The sequence below is a fragment of the Dermacentor andersoni genome, chromosome 1, assembly GCF_023375885.2.
Source record: "Dermacentor andersoni chromosome 1, qqDerAnde1_hic_scaffold, whole genome shotgun sequence".
NCBI lineage: Eukaryota > Metazoa > Arthropoda > Arachnida > Ixodida > Ixodidae > Dermacentor > Dermacentor andersoni.
Window position 1 is genome coordinate 222,093,252 of NC_092814.1, and position 26,310 is coordinate 222,119,561.

Below are 26,310 nucleotides of genomic sequence, written 5' to 3' on the forward strand. Positions count from 1 at the left end.
TCTTTTATAAATCCAAAGGAAGCCAAGCCAAATTATCATTTTTTGGCTATTTGGGTATGGTGGCTAGCATGGTGGCTAGCGTAATTTGGGTGAACGCAACACACCCGATCGAAAACTCGAACGACCGGGTGCGCGCAACGCCGACCAATTTCATAAAGAAATACGGGCGAAGCCAAAGCCAATACCAGAGCCGTCAGCTGTCGGTGTGCTGGGTTACAGAGTTCTCCACACCGGTTTGAGAGTCGGGTAAACATGGCGTCCGCTTCGTCGGGCCCTGACTGGTTTTCGAACGCAATTGCAATATTAAGTTCAAGTCAGACTTCACTCAACAAATCTGACCTTCAGATAATTGTAAAGTCTGTCATACAAAGGTAAGTGAATTTTTCTATTATAAGTGTGCGTGTGTGTGTGGTTTCCTGGCACGTCGCAAGCGCGAACGCAGAATGATAAGGCGTTTCTGTCGGCGGATGTTTCTCTTTTCTTTTTCATCGCTGCAAAATTTAGCTCGCACAGTATAGCTCCAAAAGTGGGATATTAATAGAGTTTGCACGTGTTTTCCTTTCACAGAGTGGCTAGAAAAGTATCGACTTGCTGTGCGTTCTGTAGTAAAGTTGCTGAAGCCTGAGCAAGAGTTGCTTATAGTAAACAACTTTAAACGTGATCCGTTACTCGTCAGCGTTGCGTTTACTTTTGTAGAAATGTTTGCGTAAAACTTCGATAGTCTAACTGCTGCAGAAATTCTCTTGCGCCGGTTGTGCTGCCGTTTGTCATGAAAGCAATGGTTACCCGGCGACTGCGTTCTATTATGCTTATCTACATGTGTTGCTCTTGTTAAATTTTTTCCATGATGACATTGTAAAATATTAGCAAACGTGCAGCTACAGCTTTCGTTAGTGCCCCCTCTGAGACGTATTAATGCAGCGTACTTCTCGTTCACCTTCTTGTGCTGCTTAGTATCGGTTCGCGCATTTTTCGTTTCTCAATAGTTTTCTTTGCTTCTCTTTCCATAGGCCATGACTATTCCTACTTGCTTGTTCTGTTACTCGTGTTATTTTTTACATTTGTGAGTTTTGTTCTGCGTGGACTAGCGTTACGAAAAATAGAAGATCGGCGCCTAGGTTTCCTTCTCAACCCTCACATAGAAACTGTTAGTACCACTGTTGTTGGCAGAACAATTGATAGCATTTCATGCAACGGCCATTCTGGTCGTTGCTGGCGATAAGACCGGCGCACAGTGCAGATCACTTGCTACCACGCTTTCCGAATTAACATTACGTGCGTAGTGGAAGGGTTAAAATTAATTCAGTTAGAGGAATTCATAGTTGTACTATCAGTAGCAGGGCCATCTTATTGACTAAGAAGTTACTATTTCTGGAACTCTGCCACCTTGATAATTTATTTACATGGACAATTGTTTATTCTGCGAACTTGTAGCAATTCTTCAGTGTATTGTTGCCATTGGTACCTAGCGATACTCTGATCTACCCAAGTGATTGTTCAATATTTCACTGACCCATCATGGTGGTTCAGCGGCTATGGCGTTCTGATGCTGCGCATGACAGGGCACAATACCGCGGAGGCAAAATGAAAACAGGCTCGCATGTGGACCTTCGGGTGCACATAAAAGAACACCAGGTCGGTCAGAATTAATCTGCACCCCCCATCCCCCGCTACAGCATTTTTCATAGTTTTGGGATGCTAAACCCCACAATTTACTTTTAAGAGTTGGCTGCCTTTGCATTCTGTTTTAAAAGACAGATTTGTGTCAGTGAGAACAGCGAAATAGTGTGGGGTGGCTGCCTTATTGTTTGTTAGAAAACATTGCAAGTCAGCCATTTCTGGGTGCATTATTGACAAGAGAGCAGTTCCAATCTGTGTGTTTTTAAACCTTCCTTTTGTTTTTGTCTTAGGTTATAATTTTCTCCAGGCACCAGGATAAATATATTGGTCTGGCCAAGTTTTTGTATCTTGGGTCTCTTGAGAATGTTGCTACTCTCGGTGGTACCGCTGACCTGTGGGCATTTCAGATCCTCTTAGACCTTGAGCTGCATAGATATTTTATAAAGTATGCGCTCTGCTTGCCAAGTCGGTTGACCTCCTGTGCACTGGGTACTGCTAGATGCTTCTGAAACAGTAATCCGTAGCCTACAAATGTGGTGTGAAAAAGTAAACATAGGAGGCAACCTTTCAACATGAATTTAATTTGCTTGCTATGGATGTTATGGGGTCCGTGCTAGTGACTGCATTATTGTGTTCATGTCAGTTAAGTGATAAATTTGCACGATGTAGGCTAAAATTCGGCCACTACCTCCCTAATGACTCCTACAATTAACCTATGGCCCTCAGTCTCCAGCAGCTGCGAAGCACCTTGCCAAGGCAGCGGTCAGACCTTTAACGCAGCAGTGGGTGCTAAGAATCTCTGTGTCTGGACAGGCCGCCAATGGAAACTGACCCTGTCAACCTTTAACAGCCGAACTCTGTCAAGTGAGGCTAGCTTAGCAGTTCCTCTTTGAGGAACTATCAGACATTGTTTGGGATATCATTGGCCTTAGTGAGATTAGAAAAACTGGTGAGGCTTATACATTGCTAAATAATGGCCATGTCCTCTGCTATAGAGGTCTCCCTGATAAGAAGCAATACAGGGTAGGATTCCTAATCCATAAGGACATAGTAGGCAACATTGACGAATTCTACAGCATTAATGAGAGGGTAGTAGTAGTCATAAGCAAACTTAATAAGAGGTATAGATTAAAGGTAGTACAAGCCTACGCTCCAACATCCAGTCATGACGATGAGGAAGTAGATCAGCTTTATGAAGATGTTGAATTAGCGATGAGAAAAGTGCAAACTCTGTATACAGTAGTAATGGGTGACTTCAATGCAAAAGTGGGAAAAAGCAGGCGGGTGAACAGGAAATTGGCAACTACGGCGTCGATTCTAGAAACGCTAGAGGAGAGATGCTGGTAGAATTCGCAGAAAGGACTAAGCTGAGAATAATGAACACCTTTTTCAAGAAACGTAGAAACAGAAAGTGGGCCTAGAAAAGCCCTAATGGTGAAACAAGAAATGAATTTGATTTCATACTTTGTGCTTATCCCAGCATAGTGCAGGATGTAGAAGGGATAGGTAGGGTAAAGTGCAGTGATCATAGGTTAGTGTGGGCTAGGATTCACCTCAATTTGAAGAGAGAAAGAGTAAAATTGGTCAAGAAGAAACAGGTCAACATAGAGGCAGTAAGGGTAAAAACACAAATTTAGGCAGGTACTTGCAAACAAATATGCAGCCTTAGAACAGAGAGATGATGACATTGAGGTAATGAATGAAATCGTAACGAGGCTGACTTCAGAGGCAGCAATGGAAGTGGGAGGCAAGGCATCAAAGTAAGCAGTAGGCAAGCTCTCCCAAGTAGCAAAGGACCTAATAAAGAAACAACAAAGAATGAGTCTCCAACTCAAGAGATAAGATAGAATTCGAGGAACTGTGAGAACGGATCAAAAAGGTGAAAATAAGTGATATTCGAAACTATTACATGAGAAAGACTGAAGAAGCCGTAAAAAATGGACGCAACCTGAAATCGGTGAGAAAGAAACTTGGCATAGGACAAACCAAGATATATGCACTGGAAGATAAGCAGGGTAATATTGGCAATCTCGAAGGCATAATAAAAGCAGCGGAAGAATTCTATACGGACCTGTACAGTACCCAGAGGAGTCGGATACCTCCATTAGAAACAGTAATGAACAGGATTCAGAAACTCCATCTATAACTAGGGATAAGGTCAGAAGGGCCTTGCAGGACATGAAACGGGGAAGAGCGGCAGGAGAAGATGGAAAAACAGTCGACTTAATCAAAGATGGAGGGGACATAATGCTTGGAAAACTGGTGGCTCTCTATCTGAAGTCCCTATCGACTGCAAGGGTCCCAGAAAACTGGCAGAATGCAAACATATACTAATCCACAAAAAAGGAGACGTTAAAGAACTGAAAAATTATAGGCCCATTAGCTTACTCCCAGTATTGTATAAAATATTCACCAAAATAATCTCCAATAGAATAAGGGCAACACTGGACTTTAGTCAACCAAGGAGACAGGGTGGTTTCAGGAAGGGATACTCTACAATAGATCACATCCATGTCATTAATCAGGTAATCGAGAAATCTACAGAGTACAATAAGCCTCTCTATATGGCTTTCATAGATTACGAAAAGGCATTTGGTTCAGTAGAGATACCAGCAGTCAGAGGCATTACGTAATCAAGGAGTACAGACCGCTTATGTAAGTACCTTAGAAAATATCTGCAGAGATTCCACAGCTACCTTAATTCTAAACAAGTAGGATGATACCAATAAAGAAAGGGGTCAGACAGGGAGAGACAATCTCTCCGATGCTATTCACTGCGTGTTTGGAAGAAGTATTCAAGCTATTAAACTGGTAAGGCTTAGGAGTAAGGATCGACGGGGAATATCTCGGCAACCTTCAGTTTGTCGATGACATTGTTCTATTCAGCAACACTGCAGACGAGTTACAACGAATTATTGAGGTCGTTAACAGAGAGTGTAAAAGTGTGGTTGAAGATTAATGTGCAGAAGACAAAGATAATGATGAATAGATTGGCAAGGCAACAAGAGTTCAGTATCACCAGTCAGCCTCTAGAGCATGTGAAGGCGTATGTTTACCTAGGTCAACTAATCACAGGAAACCCTGATCATGAGAAGGAAATTCATGAAGGAATAAAAATGGGTTAGATCGCATACGGAAGGTATTGTCAGCTCCTGACAGGAAGCTTACTATTATCATTGAAAAGGAACATGTACAGTCAATGCATTTTACTGGTGCTGACATATGGGGTAGAGTCTTGGAGATTGACAAAGAAGCTTGAGACGAAATTAAGGACTGCGCAAAGAGCGAAGGAACAAAGAATGCTAGGCATAACATTCCGAGACAGAAAGAGAGCGGTTTGGATGAGAGAGCAAATGGGTATGGCCCAAATTCAAGTTGACATGAAGAGAAGAAATGGAGCTGGGCAGGTCATGTAATGCGCAGGTTATATAACTATTGATCCGTTAGGGTTACAGGATGGGTACCAAGAGAAGGGAAACGCAGTCGAGGACGGCAGAAGACTAGGTGGAGCGATGAAATTAGAAAATTCACGGGCACTAGTTGGAATCGGTTGGCGCAGGACAGGGGTAATTGGAGAACCGCAGGGAGAGGCCTTTGTCCTGCAGTGGGCATAAAATAGGTTGAAGAAGATGATGATGATGAGACTACAAATGTCGGCTTACAAGTTTATGCATAAAGTAAGCAAATCCTTTATGTATGATTCTATGGTTTACACAAATTGGTGTCCTGACGTATTCTCTCTCCCCATTTTTCCCCTCAAAATATAAATTTCCCAACATACACAATGAAACAACAGAACTGCTTGTTGGCCTAGTTGGTGCTTGCTAAAAAACATGTCTTTTATACACAATGAAATTGCCCATCCCTGCAGTATTCCTAATTTCAGCATATTGATGGAAGTACCCTTGATGACTCATACAGAATTTTTTCATTATGCTTAGTTGTCTATGCACATACACAAGCTGAAGTTTCTACCTCTGGAAGTGATGCTGTTGCAATCGCAGTGCTTGAAAACAGTTGTGAAGCCGCCTGTCATATTTTTACTTATATTAGGATAGCTTTGGGGGCTTGACAAATGATTTCTGGTGCACCATTCTGAAGCATCTGGGCAATTCTTTATGCCTACACTAGGATGAAGGTTTTTTTTTTCTCCCTTACAACACAGGCATGCATTGCCCATCCAACTTTTGGTGCAAATTATGGGTATTACGAGAGTGAGTTGTCTGACACTAACGTAAGCTTAAAGGGACCCTGAAACGATTTGGACGATTTTCTACAAATGTACTGAGTCGTTAGAGTAGGTCCTTCTGATCATCAATTGACACATCTGAGTGCTCCGCGTAAAGCGTGTAATTTATTATAAGGTTTTAAAAATGCACATCACTGCCGATCGCAGCACACTGCTCGGCAGAATTTTAAGCCGCCCCTACCCATATGACGGAAATCACCCATATGACGTCAGTGGGGCGAGCTATCCGATTGGCTGACCAGGGCGCGTGATCGATAATTTTTCGAACTTTGTGGTAAACAAATAATGTTTGTAATAGTTGGAATGTTAGCTAACTTGTTTTTATAAAAGAAAGTAACATAAAGAGAACGCACAAGAACAATTTTTCAGTACACTTAAGCACTTCCGGCACACAGCAAGTGTCGTCTGCTTATGTTACGTGCTCCGTCTTTGACGAGAGCTCCGCCGTCAGTGTCGGTCTGTCTTTTCGCGAACGCTATGATTCGACTTTGTTGCGTTGTGAACTTCAAACTTAGCGACTGGCAATTGTGCCCATCTGCAAGCCAGTAGACGAGCGAACTGGCTGCAGCGCATCGGACTGCCGCTATCCAATCGGCGCCAGGATTTGCGCGATTGTGGCCGTCACTTTACACCAGAAGATTACTAACGCAATAGCGTTTCGCGAGTCCGGTATTAGGGTAAACGCAAGCGCAAGGCTGTGTCCCCTTGCTTGTCGTTTCAGGGGATGAACAGAAGCGCAAATGTGAATGGTCTGTACGGTGCAGCCACCTGGTGGCATAGAGCTCAACCACACACAGTAGCAGTAACAAAACATATTCTTCTTTGCGTCTGGTGTAAATTTTTCGCAGGAGTGTAATCGTTAACACTTTGTTTTCGTAAATGTTTAAAATGCTTTACGCTTGGTTAGAGCAATAATAGCTCTTTCTTTGGCTGGTTAAGCTCTGCGCCAACGGGTGGCTCGACCGTGGAGACCGATCAGGCAGCTCACGTACGTCTACGCTCAAGTTCCTTCATCAACTTGAGTTTATGCCTCCACCGTTCCGTCGAATCTTCAGCTAGTGTGTGATTACTGGAATACCAGACACGTTCGGCGCTACGACAGAATGCTCGCAAGCACGCTGCTTCGACAGCTCTCACTTGGGGTCGATGGCCAAGCGGCTACCGGAGAGGTTTCGCGTGGGCGGGGGCAGGCTCCAAAACAACCGGAAGTGAACGATGTGACGTCGCATCGTGACGCAAACCAGTGAAGGCGGAGCTTAGCCCCGAGCGCTCGGCGCACGAGTTGAGGAGGACAAGCATGGCTAGGGACGAGGGTAACTTGTAATCGCTTGTAGCTCCATTAATATGTAACGCTTCACTTAAATTATGGTGCGAATGTTCTACTTAAGCTGTACCCTACGCGTCTACAAAATTTGTTCGAACCGTTTCAGGGGCCCTTTAAATTTCTTGTTAATTCTCATATTCATATTAGGTGCCAGTGGCAGCCTTCAATAATTTTTGAGAAGGCTACTGGCAATTGCAAAATTTTAATTTGACTAACAGAATGATAATGAAGTGTCCTTGACATTGGCTTCCTAGCAGCCTGTATTTACTCTGAAGCATGGTCATTAGTGCCTATATGACAGAAATATAGCTTACTTTGTGGCATTGAGCCCTGCTCCATTTATCTCTCCATGCACGTGACTTGGCAGTGACCCTTGTATGCTACCAAGTGGAGGCTAGCTGTACATGGTGGCTGACCCTACATAGCCAGGTGCAGGTTGCATTACCCATTTCGCAATACATTCTGGAACATTTACGAGGGATATGAATGCAATGTAGCTTAATAAATCTGAAGTTTCTAGCAGCTACACATAGTGAAACATTCTCTATAAGGACCACTGCAGCACATAGCTACTATTCCAGACACCTTAGACATTCATTTTCTTGAATCTGGAGACCACATGCCATGATATTCCATATAACAGAGAATATCAGTGTACATGGAATTACCACTACCATAAGTTTTTCTTGCAGGAAAAAAAAAAAGAATAGAAAAATAAGTCCTACCCCAGTATTTAGAAGTGCATCTTAACTTGAAGCCCATGCTTGCCTTGATATAAACGATGCCTGTTGCGAATGCGCCCAATATGCTCATTGCGTTTCCTTTGGTGCTTCATGACAGGCGTCATTTAAATCGAGCCAAGCATGGACTTCAAGTTAAGATGCATTTATGAATACAGGGGCTAGTGAGAGTAACTCAAGCTGATGTATGCACTGCATGCTACAGCACAAGGTTACAGATGCTGGAACACATTCACAAGAAGGTAAATGTGCACAGTATGTTAATATCGGTGTAGACAAGTGAATAATTCAGGGAAGATGGCTTCGGCACCCCTTGTGTGCGAACAATCAAATGTGCCTTTTATTTACTTTTTTTATTTACTTATTTATTTTGCTCCTTGTTTGACAGGAAAGGACTATGAAACAGGAGTGCAGTGGGGTTCACTCTTAAACAGAATGCACAAGCATGTGGCATATACTTTGTAGGCGCTGCAGTTGCTGATTCAAGTAGTATCAATACGTTGTGCAGACAGGCAGGCAGGAAAGAACCTGTGCAACTTGCTGCAGTTCTACAGAGCCAAAGGCTTCCAGACTAGGCTCAAAGGAAAATTCAGTCATGCCACACCCCTAATATCCACCCAAACACACCTGACTGTATGTGAGATACATTTACAATGTAACGCAATGGTAGTACTTTTCAGGCATGTTGTACCCGGCCAGTGTTATAGCTGCCCTCTCATTTCTTGGCATGCCTTTTTTTAACCGCAGACACATTTAAGGAGAAAGTCTGTTGGCCAGCTTCGAGAATGCGGTATAACTTGGGACCCGGAGAAAGTGTTCACTCGAGTGAATGTTCAGTCATGTAAAGTGTGCGTACATGAGCTCTCAATATGGCATTGCACTGCTGAGCTGGAGCTTGTAGGTCCGATCCTGGACCTAATGGCTGCATTTCGTGGGGGGGGGGGGGGGGGGGATGGAAAAATACTCGTGTAATTGGATTTATGTGAACACTGACCTTGTATGGTCCAAATTAATTGCGAGGCTAAGGTGTGTTCAGTTTGAAGGTGAAGATTAGGACTTAAACATGTACAAACCACCCTCGGTGTCTTTGTTTGTTGGCTTCTTATGATATGGCGAATAAAAATCAGGCCCTTGGTTTCCTTTCTTTTCGTTCAACCTAGGTAAGTGTTGCGGATAATGTTTGTAGAACTGGTATTTGTAGGGACAGAAGTTGCCAAACGGAGCTGTTTCAATGAAAGTTTAGTTTCATCTTACCAGGAGAGTTAGTCTGAACAACTTTAAGCAGTGTTTACTCAATATTTCACATATCTCAGGTCCTACCTTAATCATTGTTGTCAAGAAAGCAGTCTGGGCACCTGTGTTATGACCAATGACATACCTTAAGTTCCTTCTCAAGCAAGACATAGCAAAGTAGCATGTAATATCTGGGCCCTTATTTTGTAGCAGTCCATTCATTTTTCATCCTTTTCTTATCGTGCCGCAGGCCGAGTGGCTGATCCCAGCAATAATGGCAGTGCTGCTGCATATGAGTTGCGTCTGAGCCAATGGAGAAGGGTGAAAAGAATGGAAAATATAATGGAAAGCTAGAAAATATGGTTCTTGGTGTCTGTTGAAAAGGAATATTTGCTAGTTTTGACTTCCAATATTTCATAGGAAGAAAATTGTAGTGACAGGCAATTCAAGGCATATAGAGTGTCCTTATGCCTTACTATTTGCTTTTTCAGTGCAACTTTAAATAACCAATTCATGGTGCTCTGAATGCAAAACATATTTTGGGCTCATTTCAGACACATTGTGGTGGGTTCCTGTCTCACATAGCTTTGTGCATCTTTAGTAAAAAAGAATTTGAACTGTCTGTTGGTGGGAATGAACCTTGGCCCCCCATCACAACAGCCTGAAGATCTAACTACGAGGCCATGATCGCATGCATACTTCTCTCATACTAGCTTAAGCTAGCCCTTTCAGACGTTTCGCGTGTGTGGCACATTCCATAGCACAAGCAAGAGCACGGGCACACATGCCACTTTCCATGCAGCCACAGACTGGAATGAAACACATGAGGGATAATCTTATCATTTTCTTCCATGTGTGTCATGTCGCTTATCAACAAGTTGCTTATAAAAGAAAGAGCATGCCTAGTTTCTCCCATGTTCCCTTCGTGGCTGCTAGTGCTTTGAGATACCCTGCTATACTGCATCGCCTTCCAGATCGACCCAAGTTGTTACAAAGCTGGTTGTAATATTCCCTCACTGGAGCACGAAAAATCAATATTCATGTCATTGCAGTCATGCTAACGTCATCTTGCTGATTTCGGGACACACGCTCACGGCACACACACATGCACAATTGTTTGGCATGCACAAAACCATTGGTTCATTTGGTAATGCTTTGCAGAACCCCAAACTGTGCCATATAGCTAGCTGCCTGTAAAATGCTTTGCATAACATTGATTCCCACGGTGCATGTTATCTACATCTTTTCACTGAATAAGTTTTCCCATGCCATCCTTTATTATAAAAAATATTTTTTAGTGCCCTTGCACACTTGTTTACAAAGGATGGACATAATGGGAGGAAAATAATTTTATCATGTTGCAGTTTGTTTTTAGATTAGTTTTGATGAGCTATTATGAGAACCCATCAGCAGAACCTATCTTACGATGGCTGTTGCTGTTAATGCAATTAGGATTCAAGCAATGTAGGGACACATTGTATTGCCACCGCCGAAGTGCATCATGTATAAGCGGTTTACTGTAGCCGGGCTTCTCTCTTTCGCTTCCCTATGGACACGCTGCTCCTTTAGCGATGCTCACGCGAAGTCTGCCTCCTTTTGCGTGGCCTCTGAGATTGCGCCAGTGAGTATGAACCATGTACTGCGGCTGAGCTCCTCTCGTGCTTGCCTCTCGACGCGCTGTGTCATCTAGTGGTGCGCCCGCGAAGCCCACAACGCAGGCATGCCGGTCCGTGCTAATGCTGAGAATTATTTCGCTGCCCATGGGCATTTGAGGCGCAATGCTAAAGCAACAGCCTGCTGTGATTGAGGAAACCCTGTGATGTGGGTTCGATTCGAAGTTCCCCAAGAATGCTATCACATTAAAAGGAAAGAAGGAACTTTTGTTCGCAACACACAGGCTCCCTTGCAGATAGAGACCCGCTTAGAGCTGTGGAGAACCCATTACAATGTAGGGCTGTTTTATGGGTTTTACCTGATAGTGCTGAATTGCCTTAAATTGCTTTGAAGAAGCGGTACATATTGTAGTGAAAATTGAAATGAAGGGTAAAGTACCTTGATATAAGTGCATTATACCGCGATTGTAAATAGTCATTGTGGTCAAGCTTTCTATCCTGCTATGAATGCACATATTTTTTTAACAATGTTTGTCAAACTGTCTGCAGTTAACTTGTGCACACCTTCTTTAAGCTTTCTTTTATAAAGCATAGTCTCCGTTAGAGTGACTGCACTGATCCAGTGACACCAAAATATGTGAGAGCCTTTTTGCCATTATGGTTGTCCTTATGGTGTCCTTGCCGTCTAAGCAAAAATTGAGGTTCTGTTTCTTTCCCTGTGTCACTTGTTTTCAAGAAACCAATTTTATCCCTGGAAAATGACATGTGTGAGAGCTAGCAATACTTTCTTCTCCTAAATAGCCTTTCTGGTTATGTTCTCCCAAGTACATAAGTGAGACACCCATTCCCTCTGCTTGTTGGAATTCAGACATAATCTTCTGCATGATATGTTTGCAATGTTGATGGACATTTGAGGAGATTGATCTCCAGGAACTTTTGTCATAGTGGCAACATGGTGGGCATGGCAGTTGCATTGAAGCCTTTTTTTTTTTCCACAAAACCATGCTTCTTCCTCATTGAGCCAAGTCAAATGTGTGAGCACATGGCTTATGAGTGGCCCCACACGATTTCTTGGGTGTCTGCTCTGTTGTCTCATTAGTGTCCTCAGCACCCCTGTGTTCTGAACTGTGCTCTACAGGTGTGCTTCAACCTTTATGTGGCAACCTTTGTTCTCACAACTTGTGCTCAGCTACCTTGGTTTGGTGAATGGCTGTGTAGTAAGCCTGACTGAACAGCTGCATTGTTCATTGCTTTTCTGAGAGCGTTGGCCAACAATTCTCAGTAGTCATGATCTGATGTATTGTGCCTTTGCTTTAATAATCCCTAAAGGTTGATCATTGACTCTGAAGCCATATTTATGCTATGTTGTTAGTGTGACAAACACTCTTGCTGCACGTCTTATACACCAGGGAAAGTGAACGAGCATCTTTTCTTTGCCAGCTGTTGCTAGATGTGAAGTGTACATGCCCATCTGCACAAGCATTATGCATAGCTCCTTTGCTGTCAGCACATTTCCAAGAGCATAAATTTCTTGCAGTTGCTTCCAACCAGTTGCAGTTGCAACCTTTGCAGTTGCACCTCTTGCAGTTGCTTCCAACCACCATTGAGGTCACTAGGAACTTTGTAAATTAAAACACTTCATGCATTTTTTTGCATGTGTGTGTGTGGCTGATTTGCATCTTGCGACGCAACGGTAAGACGTCTTTGATGCAAAGCAGCAAATTCTTTTGGACTGACTGATTCGCATCTTCTGGTACATAGTAGTAGGCCTGATATGTACGTCTTAAAAGAAATTGACAGTCGATGAGAACATGCAGTTAGATTATGATATGTACGAATAAATCATGACTTGGACAAATTTTAAAAAGCCTGCTGTTCTCTTAAATAGGGAATTATGCCTTTAAATCTCCTTCGAAGATTGCAGAAAATTATACAAGGCAGCACTGTGCTATTGATCATCATTAAATATATTTATGCGCCGCACGACTTTGCAATCCTGTGCTTGAGTCATAAAGTGTGCTCTACGTTTCATCAAAAATTATTTCTGCTTCCATTAAGTCGTTTGAAGCTCCAGATACAGATAGGTATTTTTGAGAAGTGATGCTGGCTATGCCCCATGTATTAGCACATTGTCTGTTAATGTGTGGCTCAGTGCCCATTATTCTCCATCAGGCACTACAGCATGCATCTGCCTTGCATGCCTTCTCTTTCCATCCTCCTGAAGGATTATCTTTCCGATTTACTTGTCTTATTCTTTAACACCTTATGGTGTCGGCAGCACCCCTACCAACCGCTTCTTTACCGATACAAAAAATTGACTAAGTTTTTTATATTAACATGCAAGTTATTGCAAAAGCTTGTTATGTGTTGCAGTTGTTTGCCAAGGTTGTATTGCATAGTTTACACAAGATTACTTTCTTTACTACTGAACTTTCCAGTTAGTCAGATTATGCAATGCGCTATCACCTCATCTGTTATCAATATCCAGTGTCCACACACAGTAAAATCGTTCATTACTTGAAAAATTCTGAATTCATTCTTTGTGGCTGCTGTCAGCTAGGTGCTATTGTTGTGCTTTGGTGTACCACTGAAATTTGTTTTTAATTTGGTCTTTATTCCTTTTCATAAATGTCACAGACTTCTTCCACTGTCCAAGTGCACTTGTCGCAGATTAGTTACTGGACAAAAAAATGCAGGTTGCTTTGCAGCACTTTGCTTGACACATTGCATCTGTAGCAGATGCAATGAGTTCAGCAAGGTGCTGCATAGTGTGTTCGTTTATGCATCTGTTGTGAATGCACTTAAACCTTGAAGGCCTAGACAACTTTTATTCATTTGTGCCACTACTAAAAGCTTATGTTGCCAGTAGTGACATCACTGGTATACAAAAGCTTTCACTGCCCTTTCCTTGCAGGAATTCCAACCCGAGTACTTGTCACCCTTGCTTGGCCCAAAATTGTAATTCACTGCAAAGGCACAGGGGCCATGTATGAGGGTTCGCACCACTATCTGACCACTGGTGTCTGATTTCTACCGAGTTCTTGTTTCCAGCACTGTTTTAGTTGCATCTGTGCTATATGTGCAACATGTGTGACCAGAATACACAGGACAATGATACATTGAAATGAAAGGGTTCATGGATAGGACTGCTACAGTTTAGCATGCCAGTGCTTCCCAAACCTTACTTCTTCGAGAACTACTGGAAACACTCAAAGTATCATACATGACTCCTTTTGCCATGCTATAACCTTATCAGTTTATGTATGAGCACAGATACAAAGATTTTGCATGTTTGTGACAATTAAGAGTGAACCAGCTGGACTGGAAAATGAGTTAAGCCATATGGTCGCAGGAATTTCTAAGGAGCAAAGTGAGCTTGTTCGTTAAAGCAGTCTTTTTTTTTTTAAGGGGGGTGCAGAATTTGGACACTGTGTCTCTCTTGCCAGGCTCCATGTTAAACTACAACCTGTACTTTGAGCAAATTAGTTATGCGGAATTCTGCAAGATGGAGGAAGTCTCATGAAAGGAAAAATTGTCATCTACCTGAATGTAGCACGAATCAATAAAGGGAACCCATACAGCTTTCTCGGAAAGAAAGCTTTGCAGTTGAGGAAAAATCTGTCATTGTCTGGGATTGTTGAGTAGCTGGGCTGCACACGAGATATATACACAGCATATATTTTTGGTGAAACTAGTCACATCCTTTGCATTAGTTATTTGTACTAAGCAGGGCAATGTGCACGAGCTGCCACCATTAGTGTAGCCAGGGGGTGTTGAGGTGGTTTAAACCCCCCCCCCCCCTCGAAATTTTCTGAATTTTCTGAAATTTTCTCTCTTTCTCATGGAACAGAAAGTTTCGGGAAGTGGGCTCTAAAAGAGTGACATAGCTAAAAGAGAAAACTTGAATGTGAAAGCAAAGCAAGGGCTAGTGGCTTCTGAAAAGGAAGCAGCCCCGCTTCGTACTGTCTGCCTCATCAATTTCCGAGTGTGATCAAATAACAATGTGTGTTGCGTGATGACCCCAATACCATGATTGTAAATTACTTCCAAGCATCTCTTCAAACAAGTCTGACAGCAGGTCACCGAAAGTGAGTGAAACTTGCACCATATGATGCCATCGAAGTTCTAGCGCAAAAGCTTCGTTCCTGTATTTTTAAATCTAGAATAATATAGCATATCCACAATGCCAAAAGCGCGATTGAGTGATAGGCAACTTGCGAAATAGTGCTCGCCCTCTTCCCTACGTAGCTGTGGCTGTACCTCTCACCAGAAGATCTGACTGGAAAACAATGGTGATCTCCACTGTGACCTGGGCTACAAGAAGTCTGGCCTGCAAACAAGAAGACACATGATAGTGCGCTGTCTTGTTTTGTTTGGCCCCACTTTTAGTGCTGTTCGTTTTTCCAAGTCATGTACATACATAAACATGTTTATGTAGCCATTGACATGCATAAACAAATGCATCAATTCGTAAACGAAATTTTTTTAATATCATCATTTTTAAAAATAACATAAGGATGATGGCATAATTTGATGCAAAGTAGCTGCATGCCTTAACAATGATACATTTTTGTGTTGTTTTGGCAATGCAAAAACATGCATCCTCAATTAAAGCATTCTTGTCCATTGAGAGTGCTATGTGTTTGTCTTTGTATGGTGTACAACCCCCATATATATATATATATGTGTGTGTGTGTGTGTGTGTGTGTGTGTGTGTTTGTGTTTGTGTGTGTGAGAGAGAGGTGAAGCTGTGCAATGCATGTCCTATACATGGAAGGGAAGTATAAAGAATGCTTTTGGAGGCCCCAAGCACTTCGTTATAAAGACATTAGCGGTGTTAATGACACTGATGTTGCTAAACATTTTAATGAAAACCTGTCGGCCCTTCTCGGAAGAGCCAGTGTTCCTGCTATCACAGATGTCACAGTTCATGCCTCCAGAGTATAGGTGCCAGCTTAAGCTCATAAAGAACCAGCAGCAACACAAACTCATATATTACCATGAAACACGGTGGGGTTAACCACCGCTGGAAATGTGCTTTGCAAAAATAAATGGAGAGAGAGAGGAAATGTAAGCAACTGAGGGAAGGTGAGGCAGTCAAGATATTAAATGTCAAGGAAATGTCAAGGAGAAAGCAGGGAAGGGATGTTGCTTGAGGGTGATGGTCAAGTTGGTGGGAGAGAGCCTCTGTTGCTAGGGAGGTAACTTTCCACCTTTCACCATCAACTTACAAGATTTCATTTGCTTATGTCTCTGCTATTAACTGTTTTTGAAAATTCTTGCTGTAGAATGTGCCCTGGATGATACGTTAGGACTTCCAGTGTACAAACCAAAATTTTGACGTGGCTAGCAAAAGGCCCTTTAAAAAATGTGGCATCATGGGCTTTTGACGTCAAAATAATGTCTGTGGGTAGAAATGTCACCACAAAAGTTAACTGCCGCCATTATAGTGGTGATTATTCTTACCCCTGATTGCATTTTATATTTATCTTTGTTATGGATCCAAAACTCACTATGTAGGCTAAGGATCTATAGTATACACCCAGCCTTATCGTTTTGTACTGTGTAGGAATAAAATGTTCTTACGTTTAATGGGTAGAGCAATGGCTAGGAATAGCAGCTGAATTGCTAGTTGATATAGACCCTCCTTGGTGGTTCAGCAGCTATGCTCTTCTTTTGCTGAGTATAAGATTGTAGGTTTGATTTCTGGTGACATGGTGGCCTATGTAAACTGGTTTGGTGAATAAATTTTTTGGGATTTCTGTGCTTGTTAAAAAACTAAATAAACCTGGAAAACCCCGACAAGGATGGAAGCTTGGGCAAGTTCGTAATCCATGGCAGAACGAGCACAGCATGGAAGATCGGGACACATGAAGGAAGACGGAAAGTGCCGTGTGTCTTTCTGTGTCCCCGTCTTTCACACTGTGCTCGTTTTGCACCTTTACCGCATTGTTTAGCAGCCTAGGTGTAGTCTGGGCATGCAAAACCATATCATTCTCTATCAATAATCTGACATGCTTTAATCTGGTAACATTAGCCAAATGTTGCCATTGGTGACATATTTTACACTAATAGTTGCCATATGTTGACCAACCACCAATGGCATTGCGCTGCTGAGCTCAAGGTGGTGGGTTCGATTCGTGATGGTTCGTTGAACCATCTGGTAAAGCAGAGGGACTAAAGGTGTTCTTTAGTCTCCGCTGGCAATGTGTTTCAGGCATATAGAAAAGATTAGCCTCAATTAAAATGTCAAAGTTGTGCCAAACTTATGAGTATTACTTATTGGGCAAGTTGGCAACAATCCATCTTGAACAGCACCACTTATGACGGACGAGCAAAGAAAACATGATACAGCTTATGTCCCGCGTGTTTGCTTATCTTTGACCTAAATGGTGCTGTTGAAGATAGGAAGTTGGGCCATTAACAAGCTTCTGATTGATGTGCACTTTGTATTAAATTGTTGCATATGTTCCAGGACACTTTGTTGATGTTATTTTCTTATTTCAGTGAAAGTGTGCTTTTGGTGGAAGATGAGGAGACCAGAGAGTTTTGTGAAGCTTTTGTTGCTCTCAGTGCCCACTTCATTGGCACTAGTGCAACTTCATGTGAGTACATGTTGTCGCTTAAAACTAACCTAAATCAAATTTGATTGGTTTCATGGAAGATATGTGTTGGTGGATTTTGCTCAATCTGCAAGACTGGCAGCTTGTGTGTGTGTGTATGTGTGCATGCGTTGCACATACTGTTCTCTTATTTGACTGCACTTTCTGCATTAGTTCAGGGAGTGCAGCACTTTTGTTCCTGATTTGGCAGGGCACTGTGCACCACTTGCACTGTGTTCTTCAATTTCACTTCTTGCAGTGCCAGTTCAGCACAAGTTCACAGTTCTATTGCACTCGCTTGTTTGGAAGTGCCAGCATCGTGCATGCTCTTAGTAGCAGACGGCATGGTGCAGTGCTAGTTAACTTATAGTATGCATATGTAAATATTCAAAGTTACTCTGACATGAGGTGGCAATGCCTGAATGCTTGTCAGGGCATATTGGTAGCAGGCTAAATTGCTTTCATTCGAACAGCTTTCTCTTGAAGTGTGTTTTCTTACAAAAAAAAAATATATATGTATATGTGTATATATATATATATATATGTATATGTACATATATGTATGTATATGTATGTATTTATTCATACGTATCTATATGTATGTATGTATGTATATATATAGCACCTACGGCCACTATTTCATTGCCAGCATGTAGTACCACCATAATAGTAATTGTTGGGATAATTAAAAGAAAATATCCTTGCCTTTGCTATGTATGCATTTGTCGAACAGGCTTTACTGCCTGGAGCAGATTACAGAACTCCTTCGTTGTGAAACATTCATCTTTGTGCACTTCCATTATATGAACTCTGGTGGTGCTGCACATTGTGGTCTTGAGATCTGATTTAGAATGCTCAACCAAATAGTAGCGACCTGCAGTCATGTATGTTAGCTTTAATTAGGCCATTTGAGGCGGGCCTATAGGAGTTTACCATTGTATTCTAAGTTCAGCTCTGATACAAGCACCAGATAGTATGTATCTAAAAATCCTCTGATGTATTGTAAGGCATCAGAGGATAATCAGAATAATTATTCTCCAAACAGCTATAAAACTGAAAGTTTACTGTTATAGTGATTGCTAGTTTAAGTAAAGCCTATTAAATATTTCATAAGCAGGCATCTCCACATGAAATGAATACCATCACTGAGCTAGTGAGGTTTGTATAAAAAAGAAGCAGACAAGTTGTTGCATGTAATTGCAATATGTGCTTCTACGCTTTTTGCTTTATTTGATATTTTGCATGCATGATGCATTCAGATCATAGGCAAAGATGAAAAGCTAATAATTTTGCATCACTGGATCTGTGTCACCTAGCAATAGTGTCGAAGCATGCGTAATATGCAGATAATGAAATGGTATTCAAACAGTCAGACCTTGACTCAACAAAACGCGATTTCATGAAATTTTTATTCAGTGAAGTGCTTTCGCTTACCAGACACGCATCTGTAGAGCCTAGTACATTGAAAACTTTGAAGTAATGAAGGGAATTCAGTATTGTGCACAATTTAAAAAAAATTGTTGGTGGAAATATGGGTAAAGAGACAGAACCGTGTGATGCTAGGCTAATTGGTTCAACATGGCTTGTGACTGGAAAACAGCACTGTAAACAAAGACAAACGGGAAGAACATAACAGTCGCAAGCCATAAGGAAACGAGTCATGGGAAACCTGTTTCATTCACACTGCAACAAAACTTAATCTTTTGCTACAGTAAATGCATTGCCATACCGGTTTGAAGTGGTTGTTTTCCTTTTACGAAACTGCTCGCTGTAGGATCTCAGCATCAGCTCTCCCAGATGTCAGCCATATCTGGTAGAGCTGATCGAACAAAGTAAGTGCTCAACTTGCTAGCTGTCTTAAAAGAAATGCATATGTTCGCTGTGAAAATTACATTTTTTCGCTCTTGAATTAATAATATAATTTGCATCAATGTTTCAGTGTTTCCTTCTATGTTCAACAAAGTTGTTGATCTAACAAAATGATTTATGCTTCCCATTGACTTCGATAAACTGAGGAATTAACTGTATTTATTTCACTCATTCATGCTGTAAGCCTTTTCGAGATTCTTCCAGGCAATTGGTACGAATACAGTGCAGTGACCACAACATGAATAAAAATGTAGACAAGACGAAGTACGGAGTAGATGTGAACAGTTGCCTGCAATGAGTAATCTATGATCAACTGAGCATTTTTTCATAGCAGCATCACTGCAACATGATGGCGCAGCACAACCTTACAGCATATTACGTCAGGGTTCATGCTGCAGTTACAACAATAACTTTGTGAACAAACGCATGAACATTCACAGCATTGGCAGCCTTATTTGGCAACAGAGCATTCCACATATGTCACATTTAATAATGTATCGCTAAATAAAAAATCTCCACCCGAGCACTCCGTACAGATGGTTAATCAGTGAAGCTGAAACATGTGACCCCGGTGTTTGTCACTGGGTTAATCCTGATGGTTCATTAAACAACATCTTGGTAGGCTGCCAGATCGTTGGTACGCAGTTGCTGCTTGCGCTCGGCTGCACGAGCCTGTTCTTGCGCATGAGCTTTAGCATTGGCACGGCGTAGATGAGCTCGTTCCCAGTTCTGCTTGCGGCGTTGCTGATGGAAAGCTGCCTGCTCTTCGGGAGTATGTATGACGTGTGGCCTACCCATTTCGGAGCTGTAGAGAAACTGCTGCACGCATGCTCGGCTGCAACTGAGAGCAACGACGTCACTACTGGCACAGCCAATCTTGCGCCTCTCTTTCTCTCTCTCTCTCTCTCTTTTTTTTTTTTTTTGCTCTTGCATACAGGGTTGCACCGGATAAGTTTTCGGCGTACAGGTGACAGATGGACGAATCGGCTAGCCATATACAGACTCGCCGTAATACATTTATAATTCTTCATGTTTCGCTGCTAAGCAAAAGGCTCTGGGATAGATTCCTCGCCCTGGTGACCCCATTTTGACGGGGGCTTAACGCAAAAGTGCTCTTGTAACCGTGCATTGGGTGCATGTTAGCCCTTTAATGACGGCACACATAAATACCCAAAAAAAATGATTATTTTCTATCTGAATGTGCCAAACACATAGAAAATAAGCATAACTGAAAAAAAGTAATATATATATATATATATTGTTACGGTGCAACCAAGAGTGGCGCCAGTCAGAAGGCAATGATTTGACGTGTGAAGGTGGAATCAGTCTCGGCAGCCATCTTGTTTATGCATCGTTGTCTCTCTTGTAAATATTGTAAATACATCTTTATATGTGACTTCTGCAATGTAACAAATTGGTGGATGTGCTGGGTACCCATGAAAAACAACAGAGCTCCGTGGTGGTTACTGCATGATGGACAAAACAGGACCTGACATGGTGCGGGCCACATCAATGCCTACAAGCCCGACGGTTGGGCTGGCTCAGCCGCGGGATCCAGAAACGTTCTGCGACACCGACCACCTCGACATGCAAGACTACATCGCCATATATGAGTGTGTAAGCGCCCACAACAAATGGGATCCGACGATTATGTTGCCTAACTTGGTCTTCTACCTACAAGGCATGGCGAAGGTGTGGTATGGCAACCACGAGGAAGAGCTTAACGACTGCTAGACATGCAAACAGAAACTGAGCGGCTTGTTCGGCCATCCCTCTGGGGGGAAGAGCAACGCTAAGAAAGAACTAGCGATCCGCGCCCAGACGTCCACAGAATCGTATGTCTCTTACATCCAGGACGTGCTGGCTCTGTGTCGTAAGGCTGACAGCGATATGGCTGAGTGAGACAAGGTTGGGCATGTACTGAAGGGGATCGCTGATAATGCTTTCAACATGCTCATGTGAAAAAAATTGTGAAACAGTACAGGACGTCATAAAAGAGTGTCAATGCTTTGAGCAGGCCAAGAGCCGCCGCATTGCAAAGCCGTTTGCATGTCTGCTGAACACAGGTGCGACATCCTCTTTTGATGATAGGCTGGGAGTGCAACGACCATCATCATCAGTTGAACTGACGTGGATAGTGCGGCAAGAGCTTAAAGCCATGACTCCTGCAGCCTTTCTTTCCTGCCCCATTGAGCCGAACAACGTGCCTACAGCACCATTTAATAGTCCGCGAAGAACTCTTTAATCTTGGAGTTCATTCTGTATGTGTCGTTACCGCTTCACAGCTGTCTCATGCTCCAGGTCCATCGACTGGTTCGTGGTATCCTGCACGCTACCGAAATCCAATAGAGTGGCAAACCGCGTACGATCAGCCAGTCTGTTTTGCCTGCTGGCGTATCGGTCACGTTGCTCGTCACTGTAACAAGTGTACTGCCTCCTCCCCTCTGTGACTGCCTTTCACCAGTTTTTACCACCCTGAACAGAGCGAGCATCGTTACCAGCCTCCATTGGCACCGCAACAACCAAACAATGATGCTCGTGCTCCTTGGAACAGTCTCTCGTCATCATTCCGACGTCACTGCCCACCGTCCCAAATGTAGCCCTGATGCCCATCTCCGGAAAACTAAGTGATGCAGCTCCTGGAGGTGAAGCTACATTGATGACTCGACTGCAGAACTCTCTGATCACTTGGCCGACCAAACAGAACTTGATGGATGTTTTAGTCGATGGCGTCAGTGTCCCAGCACTCATTGACACTGGCACGCACGTATTTGTGAGGAGTGCCCAATTGCGCCGACGCCTGAACAAAGTTCTCACACCCGCTGTATCAGGCACCCTCCGCATTGCCGACAGAGGAATGCCTTCAGTGCTTGGTATGTGCACCTCTCGCATTGGCATCAAAGGGCACTTAACGACTGTTTTGTTTGCTGTTCTGGAACAATGCCCTTACGACGCTGTACTCCACTTAGACTTTTTACCATCCCATTCAGCCCTCTTTGATTGCACGTCGAGTGTCCTTCAGCTTGAACTGCCCCACGGCTGCTATAGTCCACCAGTCACACAACCATGGTTATGCTCTCCCGAAGGCATCCGTGCCTGTCGCCTGAAGCCACTACATACGTCACTCTACTGTCGTTCGCATCTGCTCCTGACAGCATCCATGTACTATGTTCCACCGCTGACATACTGCTTGAAAGAAACTTGGCCGTTCCTCATACTGTGCTCACTGTTACAGAAAATCGGACTTCACTCCCTCTCCTTAATTTTAACTGCTCGACTCAACTTCTTCCCAGGGGCATGTCTTTGGGCGACATCTTGCGTGTGAACGATTGCGAGATATCGGCTCTTGATGCCGAAATTCCATCGCCTCCGCTTCACAGACTCTCACAGACGAACTTAGCAAGATGACTGCGCCTGATCTTCTTCCGGGACGAGCGGCTGACCTGTGCCATCTCTTGGAAACTTACCGTGAGATTTTTGACCTTGACAACTGCCCTTTAGCCTAGACATTGGTGGTTACCTATCGTATTTACGCCAGAGACGCCAATCCGATACGCCGCCGGTGGTACCGTGTTTTACATGCTGGACGACAAGTGATACAATGAGAAGTCAATAAGTTGTTGACTAAAGGCGTTATCGAACCATCTTGTAGTCCGTGGGGGTCACCTGTTGTCCTTGTCAAGAAAACAGACGGCAGTTTGCACTTTTGTGTGGATTCCAGACACCTCAACAAAATCACACACAAGGATGTCTACCCCTTGCTGCGTATTGATGACGCCTTGGACTGCTTGCACGGAGCCAAGTACTTCTCCTCGATAGACCTCTGATCAGGCTGTTGGCAAATCTCGGTAGATGGCATGGACTGAAAAAACTGCCTTCGTAACACCTGGCGGCCTCTACCAATTCAAGGTTATGCCTTTGTAATGCCCCGAAATCCTTCAAAAGAATGATGTAGACCTTACTTCGTGGCTATAAATGGTCCACATGTCTGCGTTATCTAGACGATGTCAGTCTTTTCACCTACTTTCACGAGTCATCTAATGTGTCTGTCGGCTTTTCTCGCTGTTTTGTGATGCGCCGGCCTGCAATTGAACTCATCTAAGTGCCACTTTGGACGTTGTCAAATTACCGTTCTTGGCCATCTCATCAGTGCCACTGGCGTTCAACCCGACCCTGACAAGAGTCGCACTGTCCAGAACTTTTCTGTTCCATCTTCTGCCACTGACGAAAGAAGCTTTGTTGGGCTATGCTTGTATTCCTGTCGTTTTATCAAGAATTGCGCCGAAATCATTCACCTATTCACCGACTTAAGAAGGACGTTGCTTTCACATGGGGCCTTACTCAAACCAAAGCCTTCTCTGCCCTCGTTTGCTTGCTCACGGCTCCCCCGTTGTTGGCTCATTATGATCCGTCTGCCACCACTGAACTTCACATGGATGCCAGTGGCCATGGAATCGGAGCTGTACTTGTTCAATGGCAGCATAAGACAGAGCGCGTAATTGCATACTCCACTTGTCTCCTGTCACTTGCCATGAGGAATTTTTCAATTACTGAACGGGAGTGCCTGGCGTTAATTTGGGCAGTTGCCAAATTCCACCTCTACTTGTACGGCTGGACATTTTCTGTGGTTACCGATTGCCACACCTTATGCTGGCTCTCCTCACTTAAATACCCCACTGGACGATTGGGTAGATGGGCGCTACGGTTCCAAGAATATGCATTTGCTGTTTTATACAAGTCGGGCTGTTTGCACAAAGATGCCGACTGCCTCTCCAGTCATTCTGTCGACTGCCCTGAATATGATGCGCATGACACCTACTCTTGCGTGCTGGCGATTTTTGATCTGCACAACATCTGCAGTGAACAACAGCGTGATGACTGCTTACGTGTTCTCGTCGATGTCTCAATCTTGGACATTCGGAGCCCACACTGAGCATGTTCGCCCTCTGCGACATTCTCTATCGTCGCAGCCTACGCCCTGAAGGACCAGAATTTTTACTCGTACAACGCCATCTCCACACATAATTTCTAGAGCAGTTGCATGACACCCCTTACTGCAGCCCACCTTCGCATTAAGCGTACTTACGACCGCGTATGGTGCTGCTTCTACTGGCCAGGCCTGTACCGTTCTGTGCACCACTATGTTGCAGTATGTGTGCTCTGTCAGTGCCGCAAAAAACCTGCTGTGCTGCCTGCTGGATGCCTTCACTGCATCGATGTGCCCTCAGAAACTTTCTCTCGCGTGAAGTAACACTGTAATGTAGCAAAGTAACAATATATATATATATATATATATATATATATATATATATATATATTTGGCAGGAACTGTTTCAGCAATAGTGGGCAAACTCCAGCTAGAAAACTGGAAGTGGGCTTCACCACAAGCCTATGGCTTCATTTGGAATTTGTACAGGCAGCGTTCATCATATGTGAACCATAGGTGTAGATTTCATTTGTTTTACATCACTTGTGTGACACTGCTGCATCCAGAGTTCTTGCATTGGTTTGTCTCCTCTGACTGTGCTTGCAAAAGATAGCTTGTCAACTGTCAGTTTCATCTCGGCCTGTATAAACCAACAAATGGCGCCTGCTGCTTGTCAGTCAGTGTTGGCCGAAGACATTTAGCCAGGAATTGGTACTCAATACCAAAACTCGGTGGGAAATTTATTATTATTATTTTTCTGGTATGTTGCCTGTAGGCAACATTTGTCAGTAAAGGGTCAAAGGGACGCTGAACCACTTTTTATCGAAGAGGAGAAATGCATTTGAAGTTAAAGTAGGCTATCTGAGACATATTCTGCTGCAATAAGTACTTAACTGCGATCAGCAGAGGCGGAGTTATTGGCAATAAACATGGCCTTTGTGGTGCTTCTGCTCCTTCTTCAATGCCTTTCACTGCAAAGGCTACAGTGGAGCGGGGTGTGCCCAATGTTCCGCCTTCCAAATGTCACCGTGGCACGCAGTCCAAATGTCATTTTGGGTGTTAATCTAGATGCCACTATTTGCAATTTTGGTGCCTACGATGCGCCTAACATAAGCCAAACGCGGTTGTCCTCAGCAAGCCGCCGTGTGCTTAGCCAGTGGACTCGTCGCGGCACCCCGTGGCGGCCGCGGTATCTATGCTACATAGTAGGTGAACAACAAGTGGAGAACAAGAGAAGTTGATAAGATGTTGACTAAGGCTTTCTCGAACCATACCGAAGCAGATTGCAGCTACCAATAGCAGCTGTGTATGGGAATGTGCTTTATTACGAAATAAAACTCCCAGAAGAAAGAGGCTGAGGAGCAAGCTTCTCTTGAAAAGAGAGCGTCTGAGAGAAAAGTGACTTCATGCTGCGCTTGTAAGCTCCATGCACTGCGTACGACAGCAAAACTTGGCCAAGATCTTCACAACAAAGTGTGCTATCCTCATACTGTTATTTGAACGAGTCTGAGGGGTGGTTCAGGACCCCTTTAAAGAACTCCAAGTAGACAAAATTAATCTGGAGTCCCCTATTACGGCGTGCCTCATAATCAGATCACAGTTTTGCCGCGTAAAACCCCAGAAATTCAATAATTCTGCGTGTTTGAATTCTGGTCTGGAGATATAAGATAGTCTTTGGTTTTTATATTACCATGATAAAGTAAAAAAAAATAATTTCATTGCAGCGGCGAGGACACACCCAAATATCAAAGTCAGGATGCATAAACTAATGGGCAGTGCAGTTGCACTGATGTGGATGTGATGCAAGTGTTTGGAGTACAGTTGCCGACCGTTTATTCGGACCTCACGGGGACTGCGGAAATGTCCAAATAAACAGGTGTCCGAAAAAGCAGACTAAGAAAAAAAATCCTTTACTTCCACGCACTTATTCGGGCTCAGCAGTAGGCCTGAAGAAATTGTGAATGCGCCGTTGCACGCTGTTCCGTTTACGCGCAATCAAATAAGCCTAAATCTCGGAGAGGGTCGTACGGTCACTATAGGCGGCTGACAGCACAGTCACCGCTTGTACACACTCCACATGCGACGGCAGCGTAGCACGTGGTTCGTCATCTTCAGACTCGGAGTCATCGTCCG

At 43.4% G+C, this 26,310-nt stretch overlaps 1 protein-coding gene across 3 annotated transcripts in view; it reads left to right on the forward strand.

Annotated features, from left to right (window-relative positions):
• Positions 1-237: 237 nt before the first annotated feature.
• Positions 238-26,310, forward strand: part of poe (E3 ubiquitin-protein ligase-like protein poe) — a 590,397-nt gene continuing 564,324 nt past the window's right edge. For all 3 annotated transcript variants that reach the window (XM_055063706.1, XM_055063707.1, XM_055063708.1), the window contains exons 1-2: positions 238-371; positions 17,287-17,384. In XM_055063706.1, coding sequence (XP_054919681.1) covers positions 253-371; positions 17,287-17,384 — 217 coding nt within the window. In that variant the 5' untranslated portion in view covers positions 238-252. The remainder of the gene's footprint in view (positions 372-17,286; positions 17,385-26,310) is intronic.